The sequence below is a fragment of the Chelmon rostratus genome, chromosome 22, assembly GCF_017976325.1.
Source record: "Chelmon rostratus isolate fCheRos1 chromosome 22, fCheRos1.pri, whole genome shotgun sequence".
Lineage (NCBI taxonomy): Eukaryota > Metazoa > Chordata > Actinopteri > Chaetodontiformes > Chaetodontidae > Chelmon > Chelmon rostratus.
The window spans coordinates 14470742-14487568 of record NC_055679.1 but is presented as its reverse complement, the minus strand read 5'-3'; the positions used below and the strand labels follow the sequence as shown (position 1 = coordinate 14487568).

The following is a 16827-nucleotide window of genomic DNA, read 5'->3' as shown; positions in this document are numbered from 1 at the left end:
TTAAATATGTCTTTATAATGGCTGCCAAATCATCGGTGGATTAGAGATTTAGGAGATCGGGTCTGTCAGAGGGTTCAATAGGAGTTAAATATGATTCAGAATACAAGAATAGAAGGCAAGAGCAGGGACTAATGAGATCTGACATGGAGACTGACAGCATACCAGCCAGAGAGAGAGGCGCCTTGCTCACGTGTTGATGACTTGCCAAAATGGATGTTTTCCGATCTCATTCATACCCGTTGATGGAAAACAAAGTGAGGAACGATGGATATGGCTCCCCTGATCTTCTTTATCTCTACACAGCTGTGACCAGTGAGCCCACCATGCTGGTTGTGGACGATGTCACCGACACCTCAGTGACCGTAAAGTGGCGTCCTCCTGAAACCATCGGAGCTGCTGGTCTGGACGGATACTTGGTGGAGTACTGCATAGAAGGAAGTGAGACAACCTCAGATCTTATAAAGGCCCTACAGACTGTGTGATTGTGATGAAAGCTGACAGTTGTGAGATAAACGTGGTCACTGTGAGACGAGACAACAGCCGATTTTGGGTTTTGTCACCCAAACATAGCCTGCGTTGAAATTGTAACAGTGTCAGAAATTTAAGGAATTTAATGTGTGGGTGTGCTCAAAACAAACTACTTCATACATCATCATCACCATGTGTGAAGGCAAAAGTGACATCCAATGGACGTTGTGTGTAATCGTACAGCCTGAGTACTTGAGCTGTTTGTACATCTCATAACTCACAAAACCAGTATTTGGAGCAGAGATAGACATTAATCTTCAATTAAAACATAAGAATATTCAGTGACCGCTGTTAACAAATAGCTTTTTCTACTGGACTTGTTTTTCTCTACAGCTAATGATTGGGTAGTGTCCAACTCAGAGCTGACAGAGAAGACTAGGTACACCATCAATGGGCTGACTCCAGGGTCTAAAATCTTAGTTCGAGTCAAAGCCATCAACGCTGCTGGAGCCAGTAACCCACGATCCCTTCAGCACTCTATCCTGGTCAAAGAGGTTATTGGTGAGCTCTGAAAGCTGCTGTTGAGATTTTTTCAGTATATTGCCTTTTCTTTTAACTGATTTTGTGTGACGTTGTGTTTCACTAATACATTTGAACCTCAACTTTTCTGCTGTAACTTAAAAGGTTTTGGTCTATCTCTTCCTCAGAACCACCCAAGATCCGCATCCCCCGGCACTTGAAGCAGACATACACTCGTAGAGTTGGAGAAGCGGTCAACCTTGTTGTGCCATTTATGGTAACGCCGTATCCCAATTAATCAATATTCGCAGCATCTCTTGAGCAACATCATAAACCCAGCGTGATGTCTGCAGGGCAAGCCCAGGCCGAAGGTCACCTGGCTGAAGGAAGGCAAGCCGATAGAGCCTACACACGTCAACATCCGCAACACAGACTGCGACAGCATCATCTTCATTCGTAAGGCAGAACGCAGCCACTCTGGGAAGTATGAAATGACTGTGCAGGTTGAAAACCATGTGGACACAGCTATTATTGACATACAAATCGTAGGTGAGTATCTGAATTCAGTTTCCTCATAAAATGTCTGAGAAGGTCTTAAAAAGTCAGCACCAACCCTGTCTTGAACAAAATTACTATCATACTGTGAATAATGTTACTATGACATCTTAAAAATCATAATAATAAGACCAAACTGTGCATTTTCTCTGAATTTCAGACCTACCTGGGCCTCCTCAGTCTGTGATAATTGAAGACGTTTGGGGAGGAAATGTAGCTCTGGTCTGGACTCCTCCAAAAGACAACGGCAATGCCCCAATAACAGGCTACACCATTCAGAAAGCAGACAAGAAGACAATGGTAGAAGATTATTTTTACAATATATACGAAACTGAACTTGCAAACGATGTGTATTCGATGGTAACATGCTTCGATCTGCTTGATAGGAATGGTACACATGCATTGAGCACTACCATCGCACCTGCATCACCATCACAGAGCTGGTGGTGGGGAACGAGTACTTCTTCAGGATCTTTTCGGAAAACATGTGTGGCCCGAGCGAAACTGCCACCCAAACCAAAAACAGCGCCCTCATCGTCAAAGAAGGTAACAATTATTGACTTGTTAGTGAGTGAGTGTTTGTGTGGAAGGGTGAGATCTAGGAAAGCGGTCCTCTAACCTTGGAATGGCCACTAATCATTTCTGTTGGGTAGGAAATGCTTCCAAACTTGTTGTTTCAGTATTCCTTCCACAGCTGCTATCTGAAAGGCACTGTCAGTGATGTTTTCCACCCTAAAGTGAGTCTGAATTGACGGTCTCACTTTACCTAACAGGGGTCGGGCTATGACTGACAGGCCTTGAAACGGTGGTGTTGCAGACTCAGCCGATGATAAACGAGAAACATTGTCTTTCCCTCATCACACAGGGAATTTCCCACATGATACCGCTCAGCACCAGTATCATGCACAACCCCATTCCTTTACCCTTCCCCCAACAGGCTTGCAGGTGAAAACGCACGATTACAACGACCACGACTTCAAGGAGGCGCCAAAGTTCACGCAGCCGCTGATCAACACTTTTGCCATCGCCGGCTACAATGCTACTCTCAACTGTAGCGTCCGTGCTAACCCAAGGGTAGGTGGGAGAACCACAGGTAGAGGTAGTGTACATGTAGATTAAGGATTATGCTCAGGTAAATATACAAGTCGATCATCATGTTTATAGCACTGGTTTTCTTCCTTGTGTGCCAAAAAACAATTTAAAGATAATATTATATCAACTTTTTAAAGGCTGGGTCCAGTTTATTGCAACTTGGATCTAATTTTTGTAGTTTTGGCATGAAATTAAGATTTAGTTTGTAATAAACAAGAATGATCCTTTAAGAAGAAACAGGTTCTAATATTAATTTGAGGAGTTATATCAGGACACTTTTGCTCATTTGTCTGCTGGCTCAACATCATGCTGCTGTTTCTTCTGTTTTCTGACTGCAGCCCAAAGTGATCTGGATGAAGAATAAAATAGCCATCATCGACGACCCGCGCTACCGCATGTTTAGCAACCAGGGAGTATGTACTCTGGAGATCAGGAAGCCCAGCCCTTATGATGGTGGCATGTACACCTGCAAGGCCATCAACGACCTGGGAGAGGCTCAAGTGGACTGCAAGCTGGAGGTCAAAGGTCAGTGTGGACCAGGAGGCGAGCTCTGCGTGTCCCCCTGGGTACCAATCTGAATCTGGTTTCCCAAAGCCTCCTAGTTTTCTTCTTTTATTAATTTGACAATGGTCCTTATTAGCATCTCTGGTGATTGTTGAGTATCTCCTCCCTTTTAGGGGTCTTTGGTTTTTTTATCTAAAAAAGACAAACAATGGATTTTTAATCAAAATTGTCACTCTGCAACGAGTGTAAAGAAGCTAACGTGACCTTGGGAAACCAACTCTACGGGGGCACCATAGTGTCTGAGCTTTGTGTTGCAGTCTACCAAAGGCCTGACAGCTCAGGCAGTGGACATGTAAGTATCTGATTGAGTTGCACCAGCTATTCATAAATTCATTACTAAAGTTGTGTAAAGACTTCTGAAGTTCTGAGAAACTGTTAGCTAGTTTCTAGTTCTTTGCTAAATCAGGTTGCACCATTAAAACTTGAGGAATGTCTTAGCTAGTAGAGAAAATTAGTACTATGTAAATTTGCACATGTAAGTAACATCTGTTGTGCTGTCCAATCAAAAGCTATCAACTATGAAAACAGGAAGTCACTGTAGCATCAAGAGCTATAAGATAAATGACGAAAATAACAGCCTTAGGAGGCCAATTTATATATTAATCTTTCCAGTTAGTCATTAGTAAACGTAACTTTGACTTTATTTATATAAGTCTGTGTGAAGAAATCTGTGTCAGATCATTCTTTTCTTTTCTTATGCTAACCTAGCACAATATATTGTGTTGTTTTTGTGAAATGTAATTTTAAACCCTACGTTTTACGTTGTTACTTAAGACCATTTAAATTAAGGTTTGGGTCAGATGTGTCGACTACATTATCTCTAGTTAATGAGCTAACGTTAACTTCGTCAGTTAGCTTACTGACAGTTACAATTGGCAGTTATTGGGTATAAATTTTTGGCAGTAAATAGCTTGTGTGGTGCAACCCATTTTGATTTAGAGGTGTATCACTGTGATATTAAAACTTAGCAAAGTTTGAGCTTATGAACAGCTGGTGCAACCAACTCCTGAACACTATTTTCAAGATAAGTACAAATAATGACATAATAATAATCAGTTTCATATCATTTGTGTGCAGTGCACATAATATCTGGTGACACTTCTCCATCGCCACCACATGTAGAGGTTTATCCCCTGTGTTCTCACACAAGTCTATCCAGTCCAGTCCATCCAGTCATCTTGTTCATCGTCACAACACACAGTCTGTCAGCAGTCACACCTCCATAGGCATAACATATAGAGCTGTGATGTTTTTGTGTTGTCTTCAACTATTCTCCACAGATACCAGTGTCCTCTTTATGCCACACAGTTAACTCCTCATATAAGAGTTCAGTAATAACTCAACAGTTTTCCCTGGTGCACACATATAACACCATGTAAACATTTTGTTAACCCCTCTTCTCTTCTCTCTCCCCCAGTCCAAACTCAAGAATTGTGAATGTATGTTCTCATATAAGGTAAGCTTTCATATGGTTTTGGCATATGAAGCTTATGTCATTCATTATGCATCTTTCAGCCAGCTTGTAACCTCACTTTTCTCAGTGGGACTGTAGCTATCGAGCATTAATAACACAAGGTTTGCAAGACAACATTTGGCCAAATTATTTCCCAGTTCTGCTCAGTTGGCTGAATTTAACAACCCTGTTTTGAATATTTTAACTGATTGCCATAGTTGTTGGTATGGTATGAATTCAAGACTACCTCTCATGTATTTTCTGCCAAAGACAAGGTGAGTAAAACGTTTTGCAAACTTGCTAACATGTGCCGAGAAATCCAGAGCAGCATCTGTGGAGACTGGGACTGAGCTTTATGCTGCATTGGCATGTGGTCTACATAGTTTTTTGCTGCTGTTAAGTACAATTATACATGATCTAAACAAAGCATACTAACACTGGGTATTTTTCATATTCAGTTTGAAACTGTGTAATGTTGATGTGTATGCACAAGAGGAGACAGCACAGTTCCTGTTGTATCCCTTATCCTACAGTGGTGGAAAGTAAGTACATTCACTGAAGTGCTAATAACAGGAATATTTCACTATTTTGGAAAGTGCAGTTTTAAGTAAGATGAGAAGGTTGATACCACTTTCATCTGTCCATTAAATATGAAGCTACAGCCAATTATCTTAGATTAAAATACGTGTACCAGTACCTCTAAAACTCACTAATAAACAAATTATAACGTTATATTAATCTAAATAAAAAACAAACTATAAAACACTACAAAACAGTACAGTTTTTAGGAACTTGTACTTTACTTGAGTGCAGTCCGGTGCATTTCAGAGGAATATTGTACTCATTTTTGTGTTGTATATTTTTTCCTCCACAACATTTATCCTACAGTGAAAGTCTGTGGTTACTCTGCAGATTACGTCTTGACACACAAAACATGTGACCACCTCCAATGCTGCTTACACATTAATGCATAAAATAATAGTCCTTTAATGTAATATATATTAAATTATGACTATAAATCATCATTGTTCATAATTGTGTTATCAATATTGTACTTGTACTTAAGTTAAACATTTTAATGCATTACTGTTAGATGTAACAATGTAAATCTGCACAGTGATACATTAATTTAAGTAAAGGACCTGAGTAGCTCTTCCACCACTGTTAGCATATTGTGGATGACTAAAGACAGTGTATGCTTCATTAATCTGGATTTATTTCAAAGATGTTGATCTGCGTTGTATTTCAGCGGAACCAACTATGCTTCTAGTTCTGCAAGCCTGAGCAGATGTACATTGATTTACAGACTCAGTGTGGATTGATGCATCAGCTGACCACCTTTCTTCTCTCCTCTCATTCCTTATCCAGCGTTGTGAACTCCTAGCCTGTCTCCATTGCATTCTTTTTGCTTGATCAGCCTCTTCCTCTTCAGCTTTTCTCCTTTTCTCCTTACTCTTCCTCTCTGTTTTTCACTCTCCACATTCTCCGCCCCTACCAGCAATATTATAAGAGAGTTTTTCCTCTTGCCCCTCAGGAGGCTTCACCTTCTATGAACTCATGCAACGCGGAGTGCCCCTACACCTAATCGACAAGTACATGAACGATACGAAGATTGTCGAGCAAGAGAAGTAAAATTGGACAGGATGCAATGAGACACTTTAGCTTTGCAGACATCTGCCGCCACTAGTGATCCTCTTCTCTCACCTACTGAGGTCAGCGGCCTGAAGGCGGAGGGTGGGCTGATGGAGGGATGGCAAGACAGGTGGAGGAGGTGTGGGCGAGGGTGTACTGGTCTGCGGTGTGGTATGCTGTGTGCAGGTGTGGAGCTAGTTACCATAGGAAAAAAAGCCAGTTCATGTCTTTGTCACCCACTTGTGTTTGAAAGACTGTGTCAGCTCAGATGCATGTTGGCAGTGTTTTGGTTCTAGCTTTGTTAAGTACATGTAGTGTGTTAAAAAAAAATACAAAAATATTAAAAATACAAAACACATATATAGCACAGTGACACACCTACAGTATTTACATGTTGATTCTTGTTGAGAGTGCCTGCTGAAGGTGATAATTTATTTCTGGGGTCTGAAAGAAGGGAAATGGGAATGTACAAAAAAGGTTTGATGTTTGTAGAATGTGTCAAACTTCTATATGGCAAGAAAAATGCAAATAGACCAGAGTAATGTTGGAGAAATGAATGTGTGGACCCTTTCACATTGATATTTATTCATTTCACTTTTTCTGTGTAGCTTTTATGTGTAATAAGTGACAAAATGTAGAGATTTACACACAGTGCATATTCTGCATGACCCATTATGCTTGTTGGATTCATACTGGACTTGAGGCCTGATTGATGCTCAGCCATGTCAGCATGCATTTACCTTTGTAATTATGACCCATGGATTACAATAAAAAAAAGTAATGTGAATAATTGTATTGTTTTTTTGTTTTTTTGTTTTTTTTTTTGGATCTCTTGTAATAGTATGAACTTCTTTTTAAAAAAATAATTGAAGCTGATACAGTGAGAGAGTCATTCTTGTAGAAAATTAACTGACAGATTTATTAAAACATAGACGTCGGATGAGAGTATAGCTCAAATTTGTAATTGCTATCATGTATGGACAAGCACTTTGGAAGTAATTTTGTGCAAACTGGTTCCCAAATATTGTAGGGTTAACAACCACAGCATTTCAGCATTTCTTTGACATATTTGTTTATATCAATATTAGTATTAAAATGTGGTTCTATTGTTAATTGTTACTGTTGGTAATATTAATATGTCTACTATTTAATAATTACTCTCATTTAAATATTATGTAATTAATAGTAGTTTAATACAAACCATGGTGGTCTACATGTTAATTTACATTTTTAAAATTCCCGGCACACAACCACATTATTCCCTTCCGGACTCTCGCTTCCTGCCGAGAAGCAACTCGGTCAGAAACCCGCAGACTATCGACATCTCATGGTTCCGCTGTAGAAATGGCCTCCTCCAGTCACCTAGCTATAAATGCCAAATGAGCTGCTCTTTTTTGGAGTCGGTCGAGAGAAGATAGCCCCATTTGAGCTGCTGCCAAGGAGTATTTGGAAGTTTACTACCGTAATTTGAAGAGTGATAGGCTGAAAAACAATGCCACATTTCTTGTGGCCAGAGTCGCTGTCAGCCGCTCAACTCAAGCGGCTGGAGGAGCATAAATACAGCGCCTCTGGTCGATCCCTGTTTGAGCCACCGTGTCAAATCTACTGGAACTGGCTCATCCAGCAAACTCCGACATGGATCGCACCAAACACTCTGACCATAGTTGGACTGCTGGTCAATATCATCTCCACGGTGGTGCTTGTGTATTATTGTCCCACGGCAACAGAGGAGGTGAGTAAAGCGAAAGTTTCTACACGGTGACTAGCCCCAATAACGTGCCCTTCTCTGGTATGGACGGAACGCAGATCCTCCATTCAGAAATTGCTTAAGGTAAAGTTAGCCACCTGTGGAAACGTCACACGTCTCGAAGGGCAGACTTTAAGGCATCGCCCGAATCCGCAGGGACCACTGGGTAATTCGGCATGTATTAAAGCACCACAGCCACTCGTGTTTTAATAACATTTCCATTTTATTAACGAGGTCACGCTGTCCGTTAACGCAGAGGGTTCGGGCTGTATCTAACGAATCACCTCAGGAAGTTGACGTTTTCTGGAAGTATTCCCTATTTTATGTACGACAGTGTAAGCCGAATTGGAGACTGTCTCCTTATGATTAAGGAATGATCGTAAATCACAAGGTGTTACGTTTGAATGGTCAGTTCAAGCGAGGACGCTTTAAAATGCCGGATTTTGATTGGATTACGTGTGACATCTCTCACGCAGCGGAGCAACGGCACACAGTTTAGACGTGTTGTTGTCTGCCCGGGCTCACGTGATGTGGCTTTGTTGATGGTAAAACACAGCAGTTTGAAGCAAAATGTGGCTCTTGTTCACTTTACCGTTAGAGAGCAGGCTAACACTGCTGAATTCATAGAATTAACGTGGGTCTAGCGTTAGTGCTTACACAATAGCAACAACAATAGCTGTCTAGATTAATAAATTAAACTAAAATGGCTCCAGATGAAAGTGTAATGTAGTTTCAGCTGCATAACCCTTAAAAATTTAACACAGATACAACTATAGGTGTTGCACCAAACAGTTGACCTATGATCCACTTAACTTTTGTCACCAGGTTCACTGTGGTACAGTGGCCCAAGCAGGAAATGCATAGGTGTGTGTGTGTGTGTGTGTGTGTGTGTGGTTATCAGATTTACACTGATAAACACGCGTTTTGTCCAATCTAACTACAAAGTCCACAGTCCATGCAGGATGTTGTTACTGTCAAATTCCACAAGTGCAAAGGCATGTCAGTTTCCCCCATTCATTATTCAGCATTGAGTCAAAACCTGGCCTTTGTCCACTCTTCTTCGTGCACTGTAAAGATTCGAAAGTCCCATGCCAGTGCAAACAAACATGTGTTAGAGGAATTCATGTGAAGCAGTGGACACAGTATAGAGTACTCCCTAAAATGACCTCTGTGATAACCCTAGACAAGCAGTCCCTGTCAGTCCACGAGGCATTCAGGACATGGACTTTGAAGAAAACAGCAGGGCCTCTGAATATTTAGGACAGCATGGGATTCTTGATCTCTCTGGAAACACAGACTATCTTTGTGTCTCTCTCTCTCACACACACACACTCACAAACATAGACACACACACACATTGTAGTGGTAAACACACTGTGTTGGCTGGCTCTGCAGTCCAGATGGTCTATAACCTCCAACCTAGTAAGAGGAACTGAAACACTCCAGTCAGCTGGAATCCCGCCTTCTCCACACTGACAGCACACACAGATACATATGGTGTGTGTAGATGGTGAGACACTAAAATACACTTCTCTGGCATGTAAGTCTGATATCTCAGATTACTGATTACCTACATATATATGAATTAAACAGATGGATTATTACTCAAACATTGTTGTTTTACTCTAAGTGATGAAGTGCTGAGTTGAGATGATTTCCATGCTAGTAGAACCTGTATAGCGTAGCAACGTCAGACCTCCCCATACCCTGACCCATCTTGTTCTGTGAGCTGTTGTTTAAAGTTATATTTATATCTAGAGATAAATTACAACAGAAATACAAACACTACTCAGAATACAAACAAAAATGAATACCAAAAAAAACGTTAATGCATTCCAAGAATGGGTTTCATGAGTTGGAGTTCAGTCCAGTGCTCAAACGATGAAGGTGTGACTGACTTCCATGATGCCTTGCAATAAGCATGCATCCTCTCAGCACAGCCGGTCAGCAGTGCAGTTTGCTGTAGCTGCACTTCTGTAGAATTTCAGCTAAATGGTCAAGTTACGTTGCAGAGAACAGTCCAAATGTGTCGCCACACTCCTTAAATTTACAGCATTTGCTGCATGCAGTAGCACAAATGCCGTTTTCCTCTTTAGGGGGTTAATGTTTTATTTCATGAATGTGTCAGTGAATGTTTTTGTAAGATTTTAATTCATAACATCAGAAATACATGCATAAGATATCATGTTGATATCTAAAATAACCAGCATTAGTTGCCTGCCCCATGCTGTGCGGTTGCAACTGTTGTTTCAGTCTGCCAGTCTGCGGTCCTTTTTGTAAGCGGGGATCTCTAAATACAGTCTCTCCCCACCCCCAGGCTCCATCATGGGCCTTCATCATGAGTGCTCTGGGCTTGTTCATCTACCAGTCTCTGGACGCCATCGATGGGAAGCAGGCCAGGAGGACAAACAGCAGCTCAGCTCTGGGGGAGCTCTTCGACCACGGCTGCGATGCCGTCTCGACAGGTGCTTTACATCTGAACTCAAACTGTCGTTCTCTTCTGGTCCAGTCTGTTAAAAATCAGCTGCAGTGCTTTAGTGGACCAGGAAGAGCTTCTGTCATTTCATTTTGTTGGTCTGTTTTTCCTCTTTCAGTCTTTGTTGCTGTGGGAACGTGCATTTCGTGTGGAATAGGAAGATACCCAAACTGGATGTTCTTCTGTGGTTTCATCGGGATGTTCATGTTCTTCTGCGCTCACTGGCAGACCTACGTGTCCGGGACCCTCCGCTTTGGCCTGTAAGCCACACCTTCAGTCGCGTTATACAGATGTTGTTGTGCTCCTATATACCTGTCAACCCTTTATTTCGTCACTCTAGTTAAGACTTATCTCACTCTTCCCTCATCTTCACAGGATTGACGTGACAGAGGTGCAGGTCGCCATCATTATCATGTACTTGATGTCGGCTTTCGGAGGCGTTAGCCTTTGGCAAACCACGGTAATTGAGAATAATATATTTTGTACAGTCACGTGTACAGATGCAAAAAAAACTGTACACACACGGGAACACTTTCATTTCACATTGAGTGTACAGTCGACTAGTTTTTTACGCTAAACTTATCAGTTTCTAGTTTTTAGCCGTCCTTCTAGTCTTTAAATAGCGTTTGTGTTTTACTTTTACTCTGTGCTGCCTTTGGAGGCTTGACTTAACATCACATGAGAGAAGTGAGAAGGTAAATATGGGTAGCTAACGCCATGGCAACAGGTCATCTATTGGACATGATCTGGCTCAAAAAGCTGATGATGTCACCCGCATTGTATTTTGTTTTGTTTTTTGCTTTGCCCTCCCATCATGCTCGGCATGCCTGCAGCTTTCATATAAGCACATTTCTTCTTACTGTAAGGAGAGTGCTTTGTGTCTTCGCACTAATTGGGCCTTCACGTGTTTCCGTAGCTGCCCCTCATTGGACTGAAGCTGTATGCCTTCCCCATCATGGGCATCATCGGTGGAGCCCTCTACTCCTGCTACAACTACTTCCATGTCATTTTGAATGGAGGTGTCGGCAAAAACGGCTCTACTGTGGCTGTAAGTCAACACACACACGTTGCACAAAGTCTGGAGAAACAACGAGTTGACTGAACAGATAATATATTGCGATCCATGCTCAGTAACGTTCCCTCTGTGCAGGACACCAGTGTGCTGAGTCCTGGTATGCACGTCGGACTCATCCTCACTCTGGCCTTCATCATTTTCAAGAAGTCGTCCAGCCACCTGTTCGAGCACCACCCCTGTTTGTACCTGCTTGCCTTTGGCATGGTCTTGTCCAAGATCTCCAACAAGCTGGTGGTAAGTTCATCTTGTCCTTGTCCAATCCTTATGATTTCAGTCCTGGTTGATATGGCAGCACCCGGGGTCGCTGTGGTAACAGTATGAGTTTTAATACTGCAGCTGCTACTCGTTGAGCAGCTACTTTGTGGTGTAACCATTTACAGTGCAGCCGAACAAACTCGTGTTGCTTTAAAGGTGCAATGTGTAATATGTATGTAAGAGCTTTTATTTGAAACATTGAAAAATCAACTGAAATTATCAACAGAAAGTGAAGAAATAACAGATGAGATTGTTTTTTTGTGTGACTGTTTCACAATAAAAGCCACCCCGTGTTTTGTCGCTTGAATACTTTATAATGTGAAGCAGCAGCAGTAGGAAATTCGCAGTAGCTTAATGTAGCTCTGATACAGTTATAGGACAGTAAACAGTGACTCTGATATCAGTGAGATACATGCTGCATTGTTTCCTGCGAATCCCTGCATGTGAAGGCATTTTGAATCCGGCACGAGAATGGCGGACTCCGCCACGAGCAGCGAACATTTTAAAGTGAACAATTGATCACAGAACATAAATGCATTGACATAATGAACATCTTAAGGATTATATCTTTTAACATTTCCACATTAAAATGTCTAAAAATAACCAGACCTTTGTTATATATTTGTTCAGCTGGGAACTTACATTATCCCAAATGTTCCCAACAATGTTCAAATCCAGAGAAATCAGTGATTGTATTCAAGGTTACTGGGGGTTTTATTTGGTCGCCTGACCCCATAACTTGCAGGGAAACACAGGAAACACGAGATGATGTGTCAGAGACTGAGGAAGGAAGTCAGTGAACACAACATTATATGAATAAAACTTGAAAACATGAACTCGTCTGTGAACTTTTGTGCGCAAGTCATGTCAAACAGGTCATCGCCAACGGTGGTCGTTTAAATGAAGAAACAACTACCATGATCCAACACTACTTAACGACACCATCAAACTGTCTTCTGTTTTCATTGTTTTCACACCATGAGTTTAACTACTCTTAATTAATTGTCTTAACTTTATTTATATTTAACATTGTATTCATTGCATTGTGCTACCATGTTGTTGTTACCAATGTTCCCTCTGTTTGTATTTAACCAGGTAATTCAGTACAAACTGTATTTAATCAGTGTTTTCTTTCCCCCATGTGAATCTCTATAGATCGCACACATGACCAAGAGTGAGTTGCACCTCCCGGACACAGCCTTCATAGGTCCCGGACTCCTCTTCCTCAACCAGTACTTCAACAGCTTCATTGATGAGCACAAAGTACTCTGGATCGCCATGGTAAGTGACTGAAACTTTTATATTACTAGCCACCACCTAAATGAGTTAAGCTCTCATTGCATGTTGTTTGGTGGCATGTAATTAATCACTTCTATGTGATAATTATAAGTGAAAAGTTAAGAAGCTTTTTAGGAAAATGTCCTGTTCAGTTTAGCTTTAATGTTTGTTGGCTCATGCAGACGCTCCATGAGGCTGCACCCATGATTCACTCAACAAACACAAGCAAGCTGGCGGCCGTTGCCGCGAAAAGAACCAGAAAAACCGACCAAACAATTTCATAGTTAATGCCTTCTTTTCTTTGCACACCCCATTCCATTTCCATGACAACTTAATTGAACCAGGTGTGGAGGTGTGCGGTGGAAACTTGCAGGGCAGGTGAGCCTTGATGACTAACGAGAAAAGCGCGGTTAAGACCATGAGCACGTGAGCACGGTGGTTTTCAGTCCTGTTTGTGGGAGCTCTGCCGGTGTCCTCTTCATCATTAAACAGCTCAAGGTTCACCTCACACTTCCTTTTAGACCCATGAGATGACTTGAGGTAAACCCTCTGACATCTGTGTCATGTTATATTACTTCTAACCTGCTAAATACTGATAAGCTGAAAGGATGGAGATGGGTGCTGCTGCCATAAAATTGAATTGCGAGCCACACAGTTGTTTGCAGTTATCATGGCTGATTAGACATCTGCTCAGGTTGAAGTTGGGTGGAGGTATGATGGGTATTAAGTGAGGTCCCCAAACTCAGGGTATAAATAGGCCTTTTTCACAGTAGCAGACATTTTCACTCATCATAGCAGGATAAGCACAGCTAAGTATGTGCATGCTGGCTCACTTGCTTCTCTCACTGTGACACTTAAATGGAAGAGAGCCATCGCTGGTGTTATCAGCTACACCTGTGCTTGTCTTGCTACGACAAGCCAAAATGTCTGCTGGGTAAAAGTTCAATAAGAGTGACAAGAGTGTCAGTCAAGTCTGGTCTGTGCACACTCAACATGGTCCAGAGGAATCTGGTGTAATCAGGGACAATAAGTGAAAACACGTATGTGGCTTTAAAGCTTTATCCTGACCCACCGGATGGTTTCACACCAAAATTAGTGCAGTTATACAGGATTTTTAAACATAAAAATAGGTGTTTGACTTAGTTCCCATTGCAAGTAGACAAGTTTGCCTTTCTTTTTCTTTTTTTTTTTTTGGTGTGTCCTGATTTACATCATAAACATCTCAGAAAACAGGGAACAGTAGAAAGCAGCATGGAGGTGTCATGGTGGACTATGAATGCCAATTGAACACTTTCCCACTGAGGACAAAAGCCAGATGTTAGTGGGTGTTAGTTGGTTCTTGTCCAATGTGAAAAAGGCCTTATAGAGTGATACAGGTGTGTTGTAAGTTGCGGGAGGTGTCAATCAAGCCTGGTCCGTGCACACCTACATAGACCTGAGGAATCAGGTCCAATCAGGGAGATTAAGTGAAAACACCTGTGTGGGTGGACCACGGACATGTAGGGCCTAAATAACATGCTTCTACAGCATTACAAGAAATCACTGCTCCTGAGCTTTCCCACTCATGAATTAAATATCACCATTAAAACAGTCGCAGTGCAGTTTATTATTTCATCCAGCCTTCGATGTTTGTTCCTCTCCATGTTTCTTTAGGTCCTCTCTTTCCTGGATCTAGCGCGCTACTGTACGGGCGTGTGCCTCCAGATCGCCTCCCACCTGCGCATCCGAGTCTTCAGCATCACGCCGCCGAGCAACACCCACCGCGACTGACGGCTTGCCCGGCGGGAGGAGGCGGGGGGAGACGCGGACCTCTCCCCGCTCCTGAAAGCAGACGACGATGACGAGGAGACGCCCTCGCCCACGAGCCACTGCAGCCTTGACAAAGTGACCACTTCTGAATAAAAACTGCCTCTCACACCAGATGGAAAATAATACCATCACAACACTACAAACCAAAAAAGAAAAAAGAGGGAAAAAAAGGTTTTGAAAAGCATGGATCTGTTCAATGGAAAATACATGGAACCAGTTTCCCTTGGAATTCCTCAATGGCTGTTTTAGCCGATAAGTTTTAATTTAAACATCAGTGCATGTCGTCAGAAAATTTAGAAATGCATTCTTTACATTTTCTGCTTATTCAACTGAAATACCAAAATGTTTTCTTTTACAGGTATTTTATAGTTTGGGCAAATATCAAAGCATTTTAGTCTGATTTAAATTTACAGAGGTGCCTCCTATGTGTGGGACTGTCATATATTTAAGATGCATAAATATAGAACAATCAGAATAGCTCAATAAGGTAAAATCTCTTTGATATATGTCCAAAGTAAATGGATCACCTGTTTTCTTAATCATTTGTTTTTATTTATTAAATGAACCCAATCTGACATGAATCAGGGGCTTTAAAATACAGATTAAATTCTTTAAATGACCTTTAAAACCTCATAAATTCCAATGAAGTTTGCAATGTGGACCGGCAGGTTGTCAGCGTGCTACGTGGAGGGTTAGCAGTCTGTGTTAGTGCTGAAAAAAGACGACAGGTTTTTCTCTCGGGCTTCTCTTATAAGCACCTTTCTGTTAAGATTTTTCTCTCCTGGCATTCATCTCATCCTACAGTCCTGAAAATAAAAAACCACCTCATCTCCAGCCTTTAGAGCGCCGTCGACTGATGAAGCATTAACACACGACTTGTTCTGCTTTCTCTTTTCTTCTCCCTGAAGGGCTAATAGTTAATTATTTGTGATTGTACAGAATTCAACTGAAGACGCCTTAAATATTTTTGTTGTAATTACTGTTTAACTTGTGAATATTTAAAACTGCTTTGTACGTTCTTTTCATACCTGATACAACAATACTAAGAATACAATGCAACTGGAAGGTATTTTTTTTATCAATTCACTCATGAAGTTTCTTCACTTATACACATGTATTATGTACAGTATAGGTGAGTGATTCATTTGGAGGTGGAAGCTTTGTTGGAGTATCAGTAATTTTGTAATGATTGATTATTACTGAATAGTTGTAATCTGACTAACTCATTATTCAGGTTCACTGGGATCAAAAGGGATATTTCTGTCAGAGCAATTTAAGGGTCAAAAAAATTATTTTGGAAAAATAAAACTTCCTCTCAGATTCTGCTTCTGCAGGATTATGGACATCATAGGGGGGGCATGTCCTAAAAAGATAGTTTTGCATAATTTGCGATGGACTTTGGAACTATGCATTGAAATGTACAACCTTGATTTCAACACCATGTTGCACTGTTATAATACAATAAAACACCTTTCTACTAACAGATATGAGTGGAAAAATTGTAATAAAATATTTTTCATGCAATGTGTTGTCACTGTCTGTGGTGAAAGAAATAGTCAGATCCTCAAGTAAAAATCCCAGTAACACAGTATAGAAACAGGCCAGAAAAACAGTACAGAAGTGTCAGAACTGAAAGTACTCATTCTGCAGAAAAATGGCCCATGTAACAGATGTATTATGGTAACGTCTCAGGTTTGGGACAAAATATTTGCAAAGCTAATGACATTGCCATCAGCAACTGCTGCACTTTTTGTTTAGTACCAATTAGCAAATGATAGTACGCCAACACATGAAATATATGTTTAACATAAAAATGTGAGCATTGTCACTGTGGGCATGCTGAGCATTTACAACCTCGCAGAGCTGTTGGCATGGCTGACGAGTCTTTAGTCTTGTTTCGGTGA

The 16827-nt window shown here is 41.2% G+C and overlaps 2 protein-coding genes across 7 annotated transcripts in view; both read left to right on the top strand.

Annotated features, from left to right (window-relative positions):
• mybpc1 (myosin binding protein C1) overlaps positions 1–7051 on the top strand; it is a 29170-nt gene extending 22119 nt beyond the window's left edge. For 5 of the 6 annotated variants that reach the window (XM_041963578.1, XM_041963577.1, XM_041963576.1 and 2 more), the window contains 10 exons: positions 304–438; positions 862–1029; positions 1176–1264; positions 1341–1536; positions 1703–1842; positions 1929–2088; positions 2480–2616; positions 2973–3159; positions 4616–4654; positions 6186–7051. In XM_041963578.1, the coding sequence (XP_041819512.1) occupies positions 304–438; positions 862–1029; positions 1176–1264; positions 1341–1536; positions 1703–1842; positions 1929–2088; positions 2480–2616; positions 2973–3159; positions 4616–4635 (1232 nt within the window). In that variant the 3' untranslated portion in view covers positions 4636–4654; positions 6186–7051. The remainder of the gene's footprint in view (positions 1–303; positions 439–861; positions 1030–1175; positions 1265–1340; positions 1537–1702; positions 1843–1928; positions 2089–2479; positions 2617–2972; positions 3160–4615; positions 4655–6185) is intronic. The other variant, XM_041963580.1, reaches the window with a different exon arrangement.
• A 541-nt stretch (positions 7052–7592) lies between these two features.
• Positions 7593–16435, top strand: chpt1 (choline phosphotransferase 1). Its single transcript, XM_041963910.1, has 8 exons — positions 7593–8015; positions 10348–10495; positions 10625–10766; positions 10882–10966; positions 11423–11554; positions 11657–11815; positions 12992–13117; positions 14768–16435. Exons 1-8 carry the CDS (start codon positions 7776–7778, stop codon positions 14882–14884), a joined length of 1149 nt encoding a protein of 382 aa, XP_041819844.1. The 5' UTR covers positions 7593–7775; the 3' UTR covers positions 14885–16435.
• Positions 16436–16827: the final 392 nt, after the last annotated feature.

What these genes read in the sequence shown, in the direction of transcription:
- chpt1 (XM_041963910.1), top strand. Translation starts at nt 7,776, where the DNA reads ATGCCACATTTCTTGTGGCCAGAGTCGCTGTCAGCCGCTCAACTCAAG. An exon ending in GTCCCACGGCAACAGAGGAG is followed by an intron (nt 8,016 to 10,347) that starts GTGAGTAAAGCG and finishes CCCCACCCCCAG; the next exon opens with GCTCCATCATGGGCCTTCAT. An exon ending in GGGACCCTCCGCTTTGGCCT is followed by an intron (nt 10,767 to 10,881) that starts GTAAGCCACACC and finishes TCATCTTCACAG; the next exon opens with GATTGACGTGACAGAGGTGC.